The sequence below is a fragment of the Mobula birostris genome, chromosome 6 (assembly GCF_030028105.1).
Source record: "Mobula birostris isolate sMobBir1 chromosome 6, sMobBir1.hap1, whole genome shotgun sequence".
NCBI lineage: Eukaryota > Metazoa > Chordata > Chondrichthyes > Myliobatiformes > Myliobatidae > Mobula > Mobula birostris.
The window spans coordinates 119477599-119492168 of NC_092375.1; the positions used below are offsets into that span (position 1 = coordinate 119477599).

A 14570-nucleotide genomic window follows, 5' to 3' on the forward strand; every position below is an offset into this window, starting at 1 on the left:
GAGATTGACAAGGATGTCGCCTGGATTGGAGAGCTGGCCTTATGAGAATGGGTTGAATGAACTTGGCCTTTTCTCCTTGGAGTGACGGAGGATGAGAGGTGACATGTTGATAGAGGTGTATAAGATGATGAGAGGCATTTATCGTGTGGATAGCTAGAGGCTTGTTCCCAGGGCTGAAATGGTTAATGTAAGGGGGCATAATTTTAAGGTGCTTAGAAGAAGGTACAAAGGGGATGTCAGGAGTAGGTTTTTCACACCGACAGTGCTGGGTGCATGGATTGCACTGCCAGTGGTGGTGGAGGCAGATACAGTAGGGGTTTTTAAGACTCTCTTAGGTACGTGGAGCTTAGAGGAATAGAGGGCTATGCGGTAGGGTAATTGTAGGCAGTTTCTAGAGCAGGTTACCTGGTCAGCGCAATATTGTGGGCCGAAGGGCCTGTAATGTGCTGTATATTTCTATGTTCTATAATTCCAGCAGTTCAGAACAATTGATATTGGGAGGGCCAATTCAATAAAGCATGACAAAGTACTTACGCAATATCGCTAATATATTACATTAAAATCAAAAGTGTTGGGGGTTGCTGCTTTACTTCTACCTATGCTTTTAAATTCTTTTCATCCTTGAAGCCACTAAAATGTCAGATACTTCCCACTCAGTATTACAATAAGGAATTTCATGTTGTGAAGCACTCCATATTTGTACATTCAAGTTCAAGTTTATTTGTCATTCAACCAAACACGTGTATACAATTTTACAAACCATTGTTCCTCCTGGGCCAAGATGCAAACACAGTGTATACAGTCACATACAGCACTCAACACATATTGTTAGGATAGCACATACTATCACAAAAATGATACTAGTGCAAGTTGCAAAGTGGCATGGCCTGTAGGTTGATGGCGCCTGGAGCCACATTTCTGCAAGAACAAGCACGCAGCAGTTCCTCATCTCCGACAGACGAAGGCAACCCAGCTTGTCTTTTTGGAGCAAACACTGGAGAGCAGCACCAATGGAGGGGCCACCCGGGCCCCACCCCCCCAACCCAGTGTGCCCACAGCCCCTCCAAAACCTCCTCCCCTGGGTGACTAACAGACAATGGTCTATGCAACAACTGAGTCTATGCAGCTTCCCTACCTTCGGTCTCGCGAATGAACCAATGAACTGGACTTGCGGTGTTTTATTATATTACCAATGTATATCAGGGTGTTGCGATCAGAAGAAAAACATTTAAGATAAATATTTGCACCATTTGTTGGACCACGGAGCACGCATCACTTCCAGCACCTTTCCTGGGTGGCTGTGGCAGGTGGTGACATGCTATGCAATAAGGCAGTGCTGTGCAGCTCCTCTGCCGTCCAACAATTTGCTAGTGAGGTAGACTTGGAATACTTGATGTTCTTAATATCCATCAGTGTCTCTTGATCATTAGAAAGATGTAAAGGATCAACAATTACACCATTGGTTGGACCCACAGAGACCGCTGCAATCAAGCGTGTGGCCATCTTACTGGAAGGGTTAGATGGGAAGTTGGTGATATTTTGCCATTAGAAATTTTTAAATCCAGTATCATGAATATTCAATATTTGCTGTCTTATCATGATCAGGAATTTCCTCTTCCTTCTCTTGCAGACTGTACAGCACAAACTGGCAGAAATTAAGACCCAGTCATGTGTGGGCCGAGCATTTATTGACAGCTGCCTACAGCTGCACATGAAGAAGCAACTGGATTCTGCTTCTGCGTCCATGGCCAAATACTGGTATGTGTGCTCCGTTCATTTTCTGTGTGCTTCAATTATCTGCCTTTCTATTAGAAATAATATTCCATCAGATTCACGTTTAATATCACTGACTGGTGCTGTGAAATACAATTTTCACAAACTACGAATTTCAATCAGAAATATACTGTAGATTCAGGTTAATTGGGACACATCGGGATCAGTACATTTTGGTCCAATTAGCCGAAGTTTGATGGAAATAATTGAAAAGGTAAGGCCACAAAGCTGTTAGGTTTTATCGAAGTTTAATTTTTAAAAATTGTTTAAAATGAACTAATTAAAATAAGACATAAAATAAATTCTAAAATATAATTACAAAAATTTTATATTAGATATTTAAAAATATTGGTCGGATCAATTAAGTTAAACTATTTTAAAATTACCTACTTTTTCCCCTTACTGCCTTTCAACTCCCTCAGTGCGCATGCGCGTGCGCACGCACACACACACACACACACACACACACACACACACACACACACACACACTCTACCTAATAAAATAAGATTATTTTACCTTCATTAATGTGTCAAGACTCCACTGCACTTTGTTTTTGAAATATATTAACTGCTCTTTATTCTGCTTGTAAAAGGCTGGTTATGCTCTGTTAGAATTGTACCTCGTATCTATTGGAGAATGGATTGTAAAATATGATCTTTGAATTAACAGATGTAGGATTGAGAGCTGCGGCTAAATTGAACCTAGCTGTCACTGTGCTCTTGTGGTGTTATTATTCATTCACTGAGACCTATTAAAATGGCTCATTGCATTTCACAGGCCACATGAGGGGGTACTTGACACAAAAATACTGTTGACTAGGCTTAGAACATGTGGAAGCTATTCAGTTTGTATCTACTGGCTCTTTGCTGGAACATTTGAAAGCAAAACCCACTGACCTTCAAAGTCTTTTGACTACTCTTGTTTATAAAATTTGTCCTACTTTCTCTCAAAAGATAATTGGAATATTTTTCGGCACCTTTGATGTAAAGAGATTTACTCTTTACTCACTTTGTAAAAATTTTAAATTGATGTTATTGATTTTCCATAGGGGAAATTGATTTTCCTTGCTGTATAAATTGATGATTTTGTAAATTCATATTATTTTCTCCTACTTACTTTGCTTCCATGAAAATAAGCCTACTATCTCAGATACTGCATAATTTCCATCTACTGAGTCTGCAGTGTTTATTCTTCATGGCTTTAATGGCCTATCTGAAATTGATCAAATCCTGTTTGGTCTGAATTTCTCATTACTTGCACTTGAATACTTTTAGCTCAGGAAGAAAAAGTTAGGTTGTCCACGTTAAGTACATTTCTTTTGTCACTACATCTTCATTTTCTTTTATATATTATTTAAACATGCAGCGTGAGCAGGCCCTTTTGGCCCAACAAGTCACACTGTCCAGCAACCCAACAGGAATTCTGCAGATGCTGGAAATTCAAGCAACACACATCAAAGTTGCTGGTGAACGCAGCAGGCCAGGCAGCATCTCTAGGAAGAGGTGCAGTCGACGTTTCAGGCCGATACCCTTCGTCAGGACTAACTGAAGGAAGAGTGAGTAAGGGATTTGAAAGTGGGAGGGGGAGAGGGAGATCCAAAATGATAGGAGAAGACAGGAGGGGGAGGGATGGAGCCAAGAGCTGGACAGGTGATTGGCAAAAGGGGATACGAGAGGATCATGGGACAGGAGGTCCGGGAAGAAAGACAAGGAGGGGGGGGACCCAGAGGATGGGCAAGAGGTATATTCAGAGGGACAGAGGGAGAAAAAGGAGAGTGAGAGAAAGAATGTGTGCATAAAAATGAATAACAGATGGGGTACATATATGGAGTACACTCAGGTTGGAGGAACAACACCTTATATTCCGTCTGGGTCGCCTCCAACCTGATGGCATGAACATCGACTTCTCTAACTTCCGCTAAGGCCCCACCTCCCCCTCATACCCCATCTGTTACTCATTTTTATGCACACATTCTTTCTCTCACTCTCCTTTTTCTCCCTCTGTCCCTCTGAATATACCTCTTGCCCATCCTCTGGGTTCCCCCCCCACCCTTGTCTTTCTTCCCGGACCTTCTGTCCCATGATCCTCTCGTATCCCCTTTTGCCAATCACCTGTCCAGCTCTTGGCTCCATCCCTCCCCCTCCTGTCTTCTCCTATCATTTTGGATCTCCCCCTCCCCCTCCAACTTTCAAATCCCTTACTCACTCTTCCTTCAGTTAGTCCTGACGAAGGGTCTCGGCCTGAAACGTCAACTGCACCTCTTCCTACAGATGCTGCTTGGCCTGCTGTGTTCACCAGCAACTTTGATGTGTGTTGCTGTCCAGCAACCCACCTATTTAACCCTAGCCTTGGACTGTGAGAGGAAGCTGGAGCAACCGGAGGAAACCCACATGCTTATAGGAAGAATGTACAAACTTCCTTACAGAGGGTGCTGGAATTGAACTCCGAACTCCAACACCTCGAGCTATAATAGTGTTGCCCTAACCACTATGCTACCACGTCACCCCAAAATTTATTACTTCTAAATCATAATCTTTTCTACTTTCCACATTAACTTGAATCATTGTACACTTTCCTTTTCCTTACCCCTCAACCACATGTTTTAATTTAGTCAAAGTCTTAGAGCTGCAAAGTACAGAAACAGGCCTTTCGGCTCAGCCCATCCATTGTCAACCACTTACCTACGATAATCCCATTTGCTTGCAATAGGGCCATATTCTTCCACCCCTTTCCTCTTTCCTATTCATGTACCTGTCCCAATGCCTTTTAAATGTTGCAATTGTTCTGACTGTACCAAGTCCTCTGGCAGCTCATAAGGATATAATGCTGAGGCTTTATATGGCATTGGTCAAATCACACTTGAAGTATTGTGAGCTGTTTTTGGCTCTTTATGTAAGAATAGATGTGCTGGCATTTGAGACGGTCCAGAAGATGTTCAAGAGAATGATCCTTGAAATGAAAGGATCATTTGATGGCTCTGGTCATGTATTCAATGGACTTTAGAATTATGAGGGGAGAGGGGATCTCATTGAAACCTATCACATATTGAAAGGCCTTGATGGATTGGATATAGTGAGGAATGTTTCCTACAGTGGGAGAATTTAGGACTAGAGTGCACAGCCTCAGAATAGAGCACATCCATTTAGAACAGATGAGGAATTTCTTTAGCCAGAGCTAAAGAATCTGTGGAATTCATTGCTACAGATGGCTGTGGAGGTGAAATAATTAGGTATATTTAATATTTAAAGTGGAGGCTGATTAATAAGGGCAGCAAAGGTTATAGGTAGAGGCAGGAGAATGGGGTTGAGAGGAACAATAAATCAGCTACGATGAAATGGTGAAGCAGACTCGATGGGCCACTTGGCCTAGTTTTGCTCCTATGTCTTATGGTCTGCATGCAGCTGCACCATTACGTCCTAGCTCCTGTACTCAGTGCATCAATTGGTGAAGACAACGAAGCCAAATGCCACCTTTTTGACCCTATTCACCATTCATTTTCAAGGAAACATGAACTTCCACCTCAGAGTCTCTCTGTGTATTAGCACTCCTAAGCTCCCTGCCATTTACTGTAAACATCCTATCAGAATTTCACTTCTCAAATTGCAATACCTCACACTTGCCTGGATTAAATTCTTTCAGCCATCACTCTGCCCAAATTTCCAGCTGTCTGCATCGTTACTCCCTTCTCACCCATTTAGGTGGTACAATTAGTAAGTGTGTTGATGGCACCAAAATTGTTGTGGTTGTAAGTAGCTAGGAAGGTTTTCTAATGATAGAGGCAGCCATAGCTCCAGCACTAGAACTTCCTGACCAACAGCATTAGGGAAACACTTCACTGCAGAATAATTCTTCAATGCAAGAGTATGGAATAAGATAGCATCAGAGACAAGTTCCCAGCAAGGACACATGACTGTAGTATGTGTCCTTCACCAAGTACATACAATAATAACTATAACAGAATCAATGAAAGACCACACCATTAATTCTTTATAGTTATTATAGTATTTATTTATCGAGAATGCCCACAAGAAAATGACTCTCAGGGTTGTATCTTGTGACATATGTACTTTGAGAATAAATTTACTTTGAATTTGAAGATATCAACAATCATCATGAATGTTACAATGAAGATGAAGAGTTGGAGGACCCAATCATTGATGCCATTGTATGAAGGCAGTCCATTATCTGCATTAGGTGTTTGCACTGATTTTGTTCGTTTCCAGTCAATCAAAAGAATGTGGTATCCTCTGTGGATAACTATTAGGAACTAATGCACAGTTTTATAGTAATGTAGTAATACTGATAGTATTCTAATTTGTTATGTATTTCATTTAAATGCATGTTATGCATAAAATGCATAACTCAGTTACATGGTAGTCTGTCTCTTTATACCTTTTATCCTTTTCCATGAAACTTTGGCTAATAGGGGCAGCTGCTTAGTTGGGTGAAAATGTACTGATCCCAATATGTCCCACTGTATATGAAAACATAACCCTTTCTAATTGGCTCACAGCTTGTAACATAAAAGTTATGTGTTTGGACAAGTAGCCAAAAGGCCTTCAAGCATTACAGTTGGAGAATTGTGATAAAATCTAGATTAAATTTGGAGTTAGGTCATACCTCTGATAGTGATGGTATATTTATCATGGTTTTGCAGAAGCTTATCACACGAAAATCAGTGTATCCCATCACCGTGCAAGCACTTAGCTTCCCTCTCAAATGACTTAGACAACTACTTAATTAAACCAGAGGCAATGTATGGACCACCTACATTGGCATTGAATTTATATAAGGAGAACACACCTTCAGTCATATGGACCATACAAAATGCTCCTTGCTAACACCTGAGAATACGTCAAAATTGGACAAGCAGTCCTGCAGAAGTTGAAACAACCTTCCTGTAATAGTATGAGGATCAGATTTGTTATCACTGACATGCGTCATGAAGTTTGTTGTTTTGTGACAGCAATGCAGTGCGTGACATAAAAATTACTGTTACGTTACCAAATAAATAAAAGAGGTCTGGTGACGTAGTACTTATGGACCCTTCAGAAATCTGTGTAGATTGTCTTATATCCATCCTCTCTGGTGGTAGTAATGAGAAGAGGGCATGTCCTAGGTAGTGAGGATCCTTAATGATGGATGCTGCCTCCTTGAGGCACTGCCTTTTGAAGATGTCTTCGATGTGGGGAAAGTTGTTCCCTTGATGAAGCTTGCGTCTACAGTCCTCTTCAGTTTCTTTTATTCCTGTACATTGGAACCTCTATACAAGGCTGTGAGGCAACCAGTCAGAATGTTCTCTAGAAATTTGCTAGAGTCTTTAGTAACATTCCAAATCTCCTCAAACTCATAATGAAGTATAGCTGCTGGTGTGCTTTCTTCATGATTGGATCAATGTGTGGGCTAAGGATAGAGATGTTGATGACCAGGAACTTAAAGCAGCTCACCTTTTCCCCCATTGACCTGTCAATGAGTGTTCTCCTGACTTTCTCTTCCTGAAGTCTGCAGTCAATTGCTTGGTCTTACTGATATCAAGTGCAAGTTTGTTGTGTGAGCAGCACTTAACCAGCTGATCAGTCTCACACCTGTATGCCTCCTCACTGCCACCTGAGACTCTCCCAACAACAGTTACTTAGTTGGGCCATCAGCAAATTTTGTAGATTACAGTCCAGCTATGCCACGCAACAGTCCTGAGTGTAGAAAGAGTAGAGTAGTGGGCTAAGCACACGTCCTTGAGGTGCACCTCATTTGATAATCAGTGAGAAGATATTATTTCCAGTTCCACACTGACTGTGGTCTCCCAATGACAAAGTTGACAATCCAGTTGCAGAGGGAAGTACAGAGGCCCAGGATTGAGGTATTCCATTCATAGTTCTCAGACCTGTCATGTTCTTAGGATTGCAGTACAGCCCCAATGGATTCAGCATAGAGTATAAAATGACTGGAGTTTCAGAGCAGCTCTAAAACAGATAGAATATATTTAGCTAATTATGGACTACAGCTTTCTATCAGTCGTTGAAAATAGTGCTCCATCTTCAAAATGACCGTGTTGAAGCATTGATGTTAACAGCATATTCTTGGTAGCAGTATGTATGAAGTGTAGCCTAATACTACCATTGTGACTGTGCCCTGAAAAATTTCTGTCAGCGGGACGCTAGGACTGTTGGTGACAGAACCAGTATGAAGGAGACGCCTAGCTGACCTCATCGTCAGTCTACATGTAGCAGATGAATCTGCTGATTTGGTGGTAGGAAATAGTACTATCCACCCCAATAATCAGCGTAACTTCATTTGCTGATCTAATTTCCTGAAAAACAGATCTCTACTATTTGCTTCATCTACATCATGTTTCATGTGTTCCATGTTGTCACTGCCTTGCAAATAAGCTTCTTCTGAATTTCCTTTATTTATTGAATTTTGGGATCTCGGAATTGCTGGCAAGGCCAAAATTTATTACTCATCCCGAATTTCCCTCACAACCCTCTTTACATCGATGGAACCACAGTGGAAACTGCGAGCAGTTTCAAACTCCTGGGAGTACTCATGTTGTGCAACCTCTCATGGTCACAGAATACTTCCGACACAAAAAGGAAAGCTCACCAATGCCTCTATTTTCTGAGTGGCTGAAGTGGGCCAGACTATGCACATCTATACTTACATCCTTGTACAAATGTGCAGCGTGCTGCATTACTGCATGGTACAGAAGGAGGAAGGCTCTACAATGGGCAGTCAAAACCGCCCATTGCATCACTGACACCAGCCTAACTGTTATCAAGGACAGGTATACAGAAAGGGCGAGTAACACACAGAGAATGCTGGAGGAATTCAGCAGGTCAGGCAGCGTCTATGAAAAAGAGTAAATAGCCAATGTTTTGGGCCAAGACCTTTTATCAGGACTGGGAAAAAAAAGATGAAAAGTTAGAAGTTAGGAAGGATATAGTGGCTTTGGAGGCGTTGCAGAGGAGGTTCACTAAGTTGATTCCAGAGATGAGGGGGTTAGTCTATGAGGAGAGATTGAGTCGCCTGGGACAGTATTTGCTGGAATTCAGAAGAATGAGAGGAGATCTTTTAGAATCATATAAAATTATGAAAGGGATAGATAAGATAGAGGCAGGGAAGTTGTTTCCTCTGGTAGGTGAGATTAGAACAAGGGGACAAGATTCTGGGGAGTAGATTTAGGATGTTGGTGAGGAGGAACTGCTTTTCCCAGTGAGTGGTGAATCTGTGGAATTCTGCCCAATGAAGCATTGGAGGCTGCCTCAGTAAACATATTTAAGACAAGGTTGGATAGATTTTTGCATAGTAGGGGAATTAAAGGTTATGGGGGAAAAGGTAGCTGGGTGGAGATGAATCCATGGCCAGATCAGCCATGATCTTACTGAATGGCAGAGCAGGCTCGACAGGCCAGATGGCCTACTCCTGCTCCTATTTCTTATGTTCTTATTTAGACCAAGAAGGTGAGGGGAGGGGAGGAAGAAGTACAGGGTGGTAAGTGATAGGTGAAAATGGGAGAGTGGGAGGGGTGAAGTAAAGATCTGGGAATCTGATAGGTGAAAGAGCTAAAGGACTGGAGAAGGGGGAATCTGATAGAGGGTAGAAGACCATGAAAGGAAAGGGAAGGGGGAGGAGTACCACGGAAGGTGATGGGCAGGGAAGGAGGTGAGGTGAGAGAGGGAAACGGGAATGGTGAAGGAGGGTGAAATTACCAGAAGTTCGAGAGATCAATGTCCATCCCATCAGGTTGGAGGCTACGTAGCATCCACACCAGGACCACAAGACTCACATAAGTAGTTACCTTTCCCAAGCAGTGACGTTGATCAACAACCTCCATTTATAATGCACCTCTTCATACCCCCACCACCACTACTTTATCACATGCTATCAGTCACCCCATGTGCAGACAATTCTGTGCCTAGGGTCACTTTATGGACGTACAGTCCAATCTATTTATATAAGCTATCTAATGTATTTATTTTTATTGTTTTTTCATTATTGTGTTTTTTTTGTTGTGGTGCATTGGATCTGGAGTGACAATTATTTCATTCTCCTTTATCTCCTGTACTGGAAATGACGGTAAACAATCTTGAATCTTGATCTGCTGCCCTGCTCTTTGTCAAGGTATCCTTTAATATAATCTGTTTAACCTGAAATTCTGCTGAACCTCATTTGTCGCACCTCATCTGAAGTTGTACCTGGTGTTGCTCTAAAGATGTCCTTCTGCACATATTGAAACAGAGCTGATCCCAGGCCTGAATATTTTCAGTAGAATGGGAGCTATAGTTTTGCATCTTACTGTCTGCCTGCACTTCGCTTTCTCTGTGTAACTGCGATACTTCATTCTGCATCCTACTATTGTTTTCCCTGTCCTGCTATGATGAACTGTTTGTAATGAAGTGATGTATGTGAATAGCATGCAACACAAAATTTTGCACTGTACCTCAAAATGTGACAATAAACCAGTTTTCAATATATGGTGCTATACCTTACTGCTGGGGGTAGCCCACAGTGGATGCACAGTTTTGAGCTGTTGGGTACATTCTCTGTCTAACCCTACTTATAGCAATTGCAATGCCACAATGGATGGTGTCCTTGATGTTAAGGATTGTTTTCTCCCCAAGGACCCCAATTGCCACTTCTACCTCTGGTATCACAGACAGATGCATCTGCTACCAGTGGCTAGCAGGGCTAATGATGGAGATCTAGTTTGCTGTTCCATCTATGGAAGAGTCCCAGTTCCCAATTTGGTTTTGTTTGTCACCTTGGAAACCACTTTTTTAAAAAAAGCGAGTCATTTGCAATCCCAAGGGAGTAACAAAGTTGAAGAATTTTCTTCAGCCCTTAAAGAACTTCAGTTTAAAAAAAAGGAACAAGAGCAGGCTACTCAGCCTCTCAGACCTGCCTCAGGATTCAATATCATTGTGGCTGATTTGACCTCATCTCACAGCCAGATCCGGTTCTTCTCTGTTCTTTCAAAGAGAATTCTGCTTCTCCTAAGTGCCCCCAATGACTTAACCACTACCATCCCCTGGTGTAGAGAATTCCATTGATCAACACCCTCTGTGGAAAATTGTTGTTCCTCACCATTTCAATTGCCTTTAAATAATTGCCTTTAACTATGTCCCCTCAATTGAGGTAGAAATATCTAAACATTTACTCTGTCATTGTCCTTTAAGGATCAAATATATTTCAGTAAGGTCATTTCTTATTTTCTTAAGCATCAAAAACTATAAATTTCTATAGCCACTGCAATAAGACAACACCCACTCCAGCTATTTGCCCAGTGAAACATTTTTGGACCACCTTAGGCTACCTATCAGTACACCTCCAACTGGCTTGTGATTGCCACTCGGGTTAAGTTTCCCCACCCCCACTAGTGGACATGTCCATAAGATATAGGAACAGAATTAGGCCATTCAACCCATTATGCCTGCCCCACCATCCTCTCATGGCTGATTTATTATCCCTCTCAAACCCATTCTCCAACCTTTTACCCATAACATTTGCTGCTCTTATTAATCATGAACCTGTCAACCTCCGCTTTAAATATACTCAATGACTTGACCTCAAAACGCATCCATGGCAATGACTTCCACAGCTTCACCACCCTCTGGCTGTCATGTCTTCATCTCATGTTCTCGATACTTATTGCTTTATTCTTTATTATGTTTTCTCTCTCTTTCTTTTAGTATTTGCATAGTTTGTTGTTTTTTGCACATTGTTGTCCGTCCTGTTGGGTGTGGTCTTTTGTTGATTCTGTTGTGTTTTTTGTATTTACTGTGAATGCCCACAAGAACTGGAATCTTCATTGTATATAATGACATAAGTATTTTGATAATCAATTTGCTTTGAACTTTTGAAGCAATTCCTTTTCATCTCTGTTCTAAAGAGATGTCCTTCTGTGTTCTCTGTAGGTTCTAATTAAGGGGACCTAAATTCAGCTATTAAGGTCCCAAATTTGGTAGAACTCCCTCCTTTCATTTCATTGTTATTTGGAAGATCTGTTGTCAATTGTTTGATCTTAACAGTACATTTTGAATTTAGTTTGATTAGACTTATGTGAAAAACCTGAAAATATTGTTATTTAAATATGCTGTAGGAATATCTATAAAGAAGTCACATAACTGTTAGCATTACTACAATTATATTGAATGTAAGTGCCATTGACAATAAGGCAGCATTTGATCATGAATAGCAACAAGGGGCCCTGGTAAAATTAAACTGAGTGCAAACTACAGAAGAGTTAGCTGAAGTTGTACGTGTCCCAAAGGAAGATAGAAGCAGGTGTTGAAAGCTAATCTCGTTAGTTCAGTGCATTGCTGTCCAGAATCCTCAGGATAGGGAATTGTTCAGTAATATCCCTTCACCAGAGATGGAGATGTTCGCCGATAACTGTAACTTTTCCCGCTCCATGTCCATTTCCTCAAATATGGGCAGCAACATTTCATTAACTTCTATTTTATAACATTGATAGGGGCAAAGTAATAATGGAATGGTACACATGTTGAGCTTCACCTAACTTTTAATCCCATCACCTTTGATACAGTTCTGGGATTTCCCACTGACAAGAAACTTAATCAGATCTTAATATGTGAGTAAGTCCGATTTTATAGCAAATAACTTTCCTGGGCCTTTCCATCAAGATGTAAGCTCAAGTGTAATGGAATACTACCCATTTTTCTGAAGAAGCTTAATGGTATTAAGACAAAACAACCCATTTTATTGAAATGGAACTCAACACCCTGAGCATTCATTCCTTCTACCATTAACTCCTCTAGAGTACTTAGAGATGATCAATAGGTGCTGGTCTAGCCAGTTATGTCCACTTTTTGTGAATGTAGGAAAACAGCCTGCCATTTAATGAAGAAACCTAGAATTCTAAAATGTAAAGGAAGTGGTGAATATCAGAACATAAAATAATTAATGTGTTTTTCACAAAATGTAATTAAAAAGTAAAATCTTAATGCTGAGTAGCTTTGTGATGTATCCACAAGAAATATTTGATGAGGTAAGATAAATTAAGATGAAGAGTTATTTTTGGCCATCTAACATGTCTGGGGAGGATGAAATCTGCCAGACCTTCATGAGGTTAGAGAGGCCTTCCTCCTTGTTCTTGCAGCCTTATAAGCACAACAAATGTTGTGTTGATAATTTAAAAAATGAAGGCTAACTCTTCCTGAGCAAAGGCAATGGTTTGATTGAAGCAATCTAAATAGTACTGAAACAATTCAAACTCTGTTCAGCATAGTTTTCTATTTTAACAAATCCTATTTTCTTGCTGAGCATAGCTAGGGGAAAGGTTTGGGAGAATGGTCCACTAAATAGTTAAAAACTGCTAGTTTAAATTGAAGCCCCTGGTATCTTGTACTGTAACTATGGACTGTAACATATAGCGAGCTTTTAGTGATTCAAAATCATTGTAACTAGATGATTTCTTACGGTAGCCTTTGGTAAACAATTTGTTGTACAACAGCTACATATTTGATGCTTCAGTGATCCTTAAAAAAAGCAGCTTTAAATACAAAAAATGTTTTTGTCAGTGAAGTAGTGAGTAGCTGAAAGGATCTGTGGGAGCTGCACTTTCAACAGTTTCGATCCAATCTACAAAGTGGGATTGATTTTTCAGTCAGCTTAGCTTCTCGTGAAGTTATATTTGTACATTTATCAGTTGATGGGAGGAGAGGGGAGTTTGAGTTAAAATATCTACTCTGTTTAAGTACATTGAAGATGATTAAACGAGTGCCCATTATTAAGTACACTCCCAGGTCAGGTATAGGTATAAATACTGTAAATAAAAAAATTCATGCAATCATCAATGTATGATAATATTAAGTTCACACATCATCAATGTGTGATTATATAATGCTGCAAATGCCTGCTATGCAATACAACCGAGAAGATAAATTGATGATATAATGTCAAACTCAGATAAAGAATTGTCCAGTGGAACATTCTGAAATATTTTAAGATCTGCAAAATTGAATACCGAAAGATTCAATGAATTGTAATAAATAGATTACCTTGGTAGGGTGGGCTGGGCTGACTACTCCCATTTTTATATAAAATTCTATTATTCTGAGTACTGTTTAAACTTCCTACAAAGTTTATTGAAGAGTTGTAGTTTGCCTTTCTCTACAGTTGTTCACAGTAATAGGTTGCTTACAAAAAAACTAACATGTAAAGCAAGGGTAGCCGTGAGATCCCAGCTTTACCCAACTCTTCATTGGCTACGTAGAACAGTCCATGTTCCAAGCCTTCACCAGTAAAACTCCCCAACTCTTTCTCTGCTACATTGACAACTGAATTGGCGCTGCTTAGTGCACCTCTACTGAGCTCATCAACTTCGTCAGCTTTGCCTCCAACTTCCATCCTGCCCTTAAATTCACTTAGTCCATTCCTGGTACCTCCTGCCTCTTTCTCAATCTCTGAAGTCAAGCCGTCAACTGACATCTTTAATAAATCTACCGATTCCCCTGGTTATCTTGAGTCTACCTCTTCCCGCCCCTCTCCTGTAAAAAAATGCTTATCTCTTCTCAGTTCCTTCACCTCCGCTGCTTCTCTTCCCAGGATGCAGCTTTCCTCTCCAGAACATCTGAGATGTCCTCCTCTTTCAAAGAACGGGGTTTCCCTCCCTCCACTGTGGATGCTGACCTCACCTGCATCTCCTCCATTTCCCAAATGGCTGTGCTCACCTCATCTTCCCACCACCTTAACAGTGTTAGAATTCCCCTTGTCCTCACCGACCACCGCATGAGCCTCAGCATCCAACGTAACATCCTCCGTAACTTCCGCCATCT

General features: G+C 40.9%; 2 protein-coding genes across 2 annotated transcripts in view; both read left to right on the top strand.

Moving 5' to 3' along the window:
* Positions 1 to 14570, top strand: part of LOC140199320 (myosin light chain 3, skeletal muscle isoform-like) — a 195291-nt gene that overhangs the window by 159715 nt on the left and 21006 nt on the right. The gene's annotated exons all lie outside the window — the stretch shown is intronic.
* Positions 1 to 14570, top strand: part of acadl (acyl-CoA dehydrogenase long chain) — a 118685-nt gene that overhangs the window by 92099 nt on the left and 12016 nt on the right. The window contains exon 9 of the mRNA XM_072261161.1: positions 1631 to 1758. Within this exon, the coding sequence (XP_072117262.1) occupies positions 1631 to 1758 (128 nt within the window). The remainder of the gene's footprint in view (positions 1 to 1630; positions 1759 to 14570) is intronic.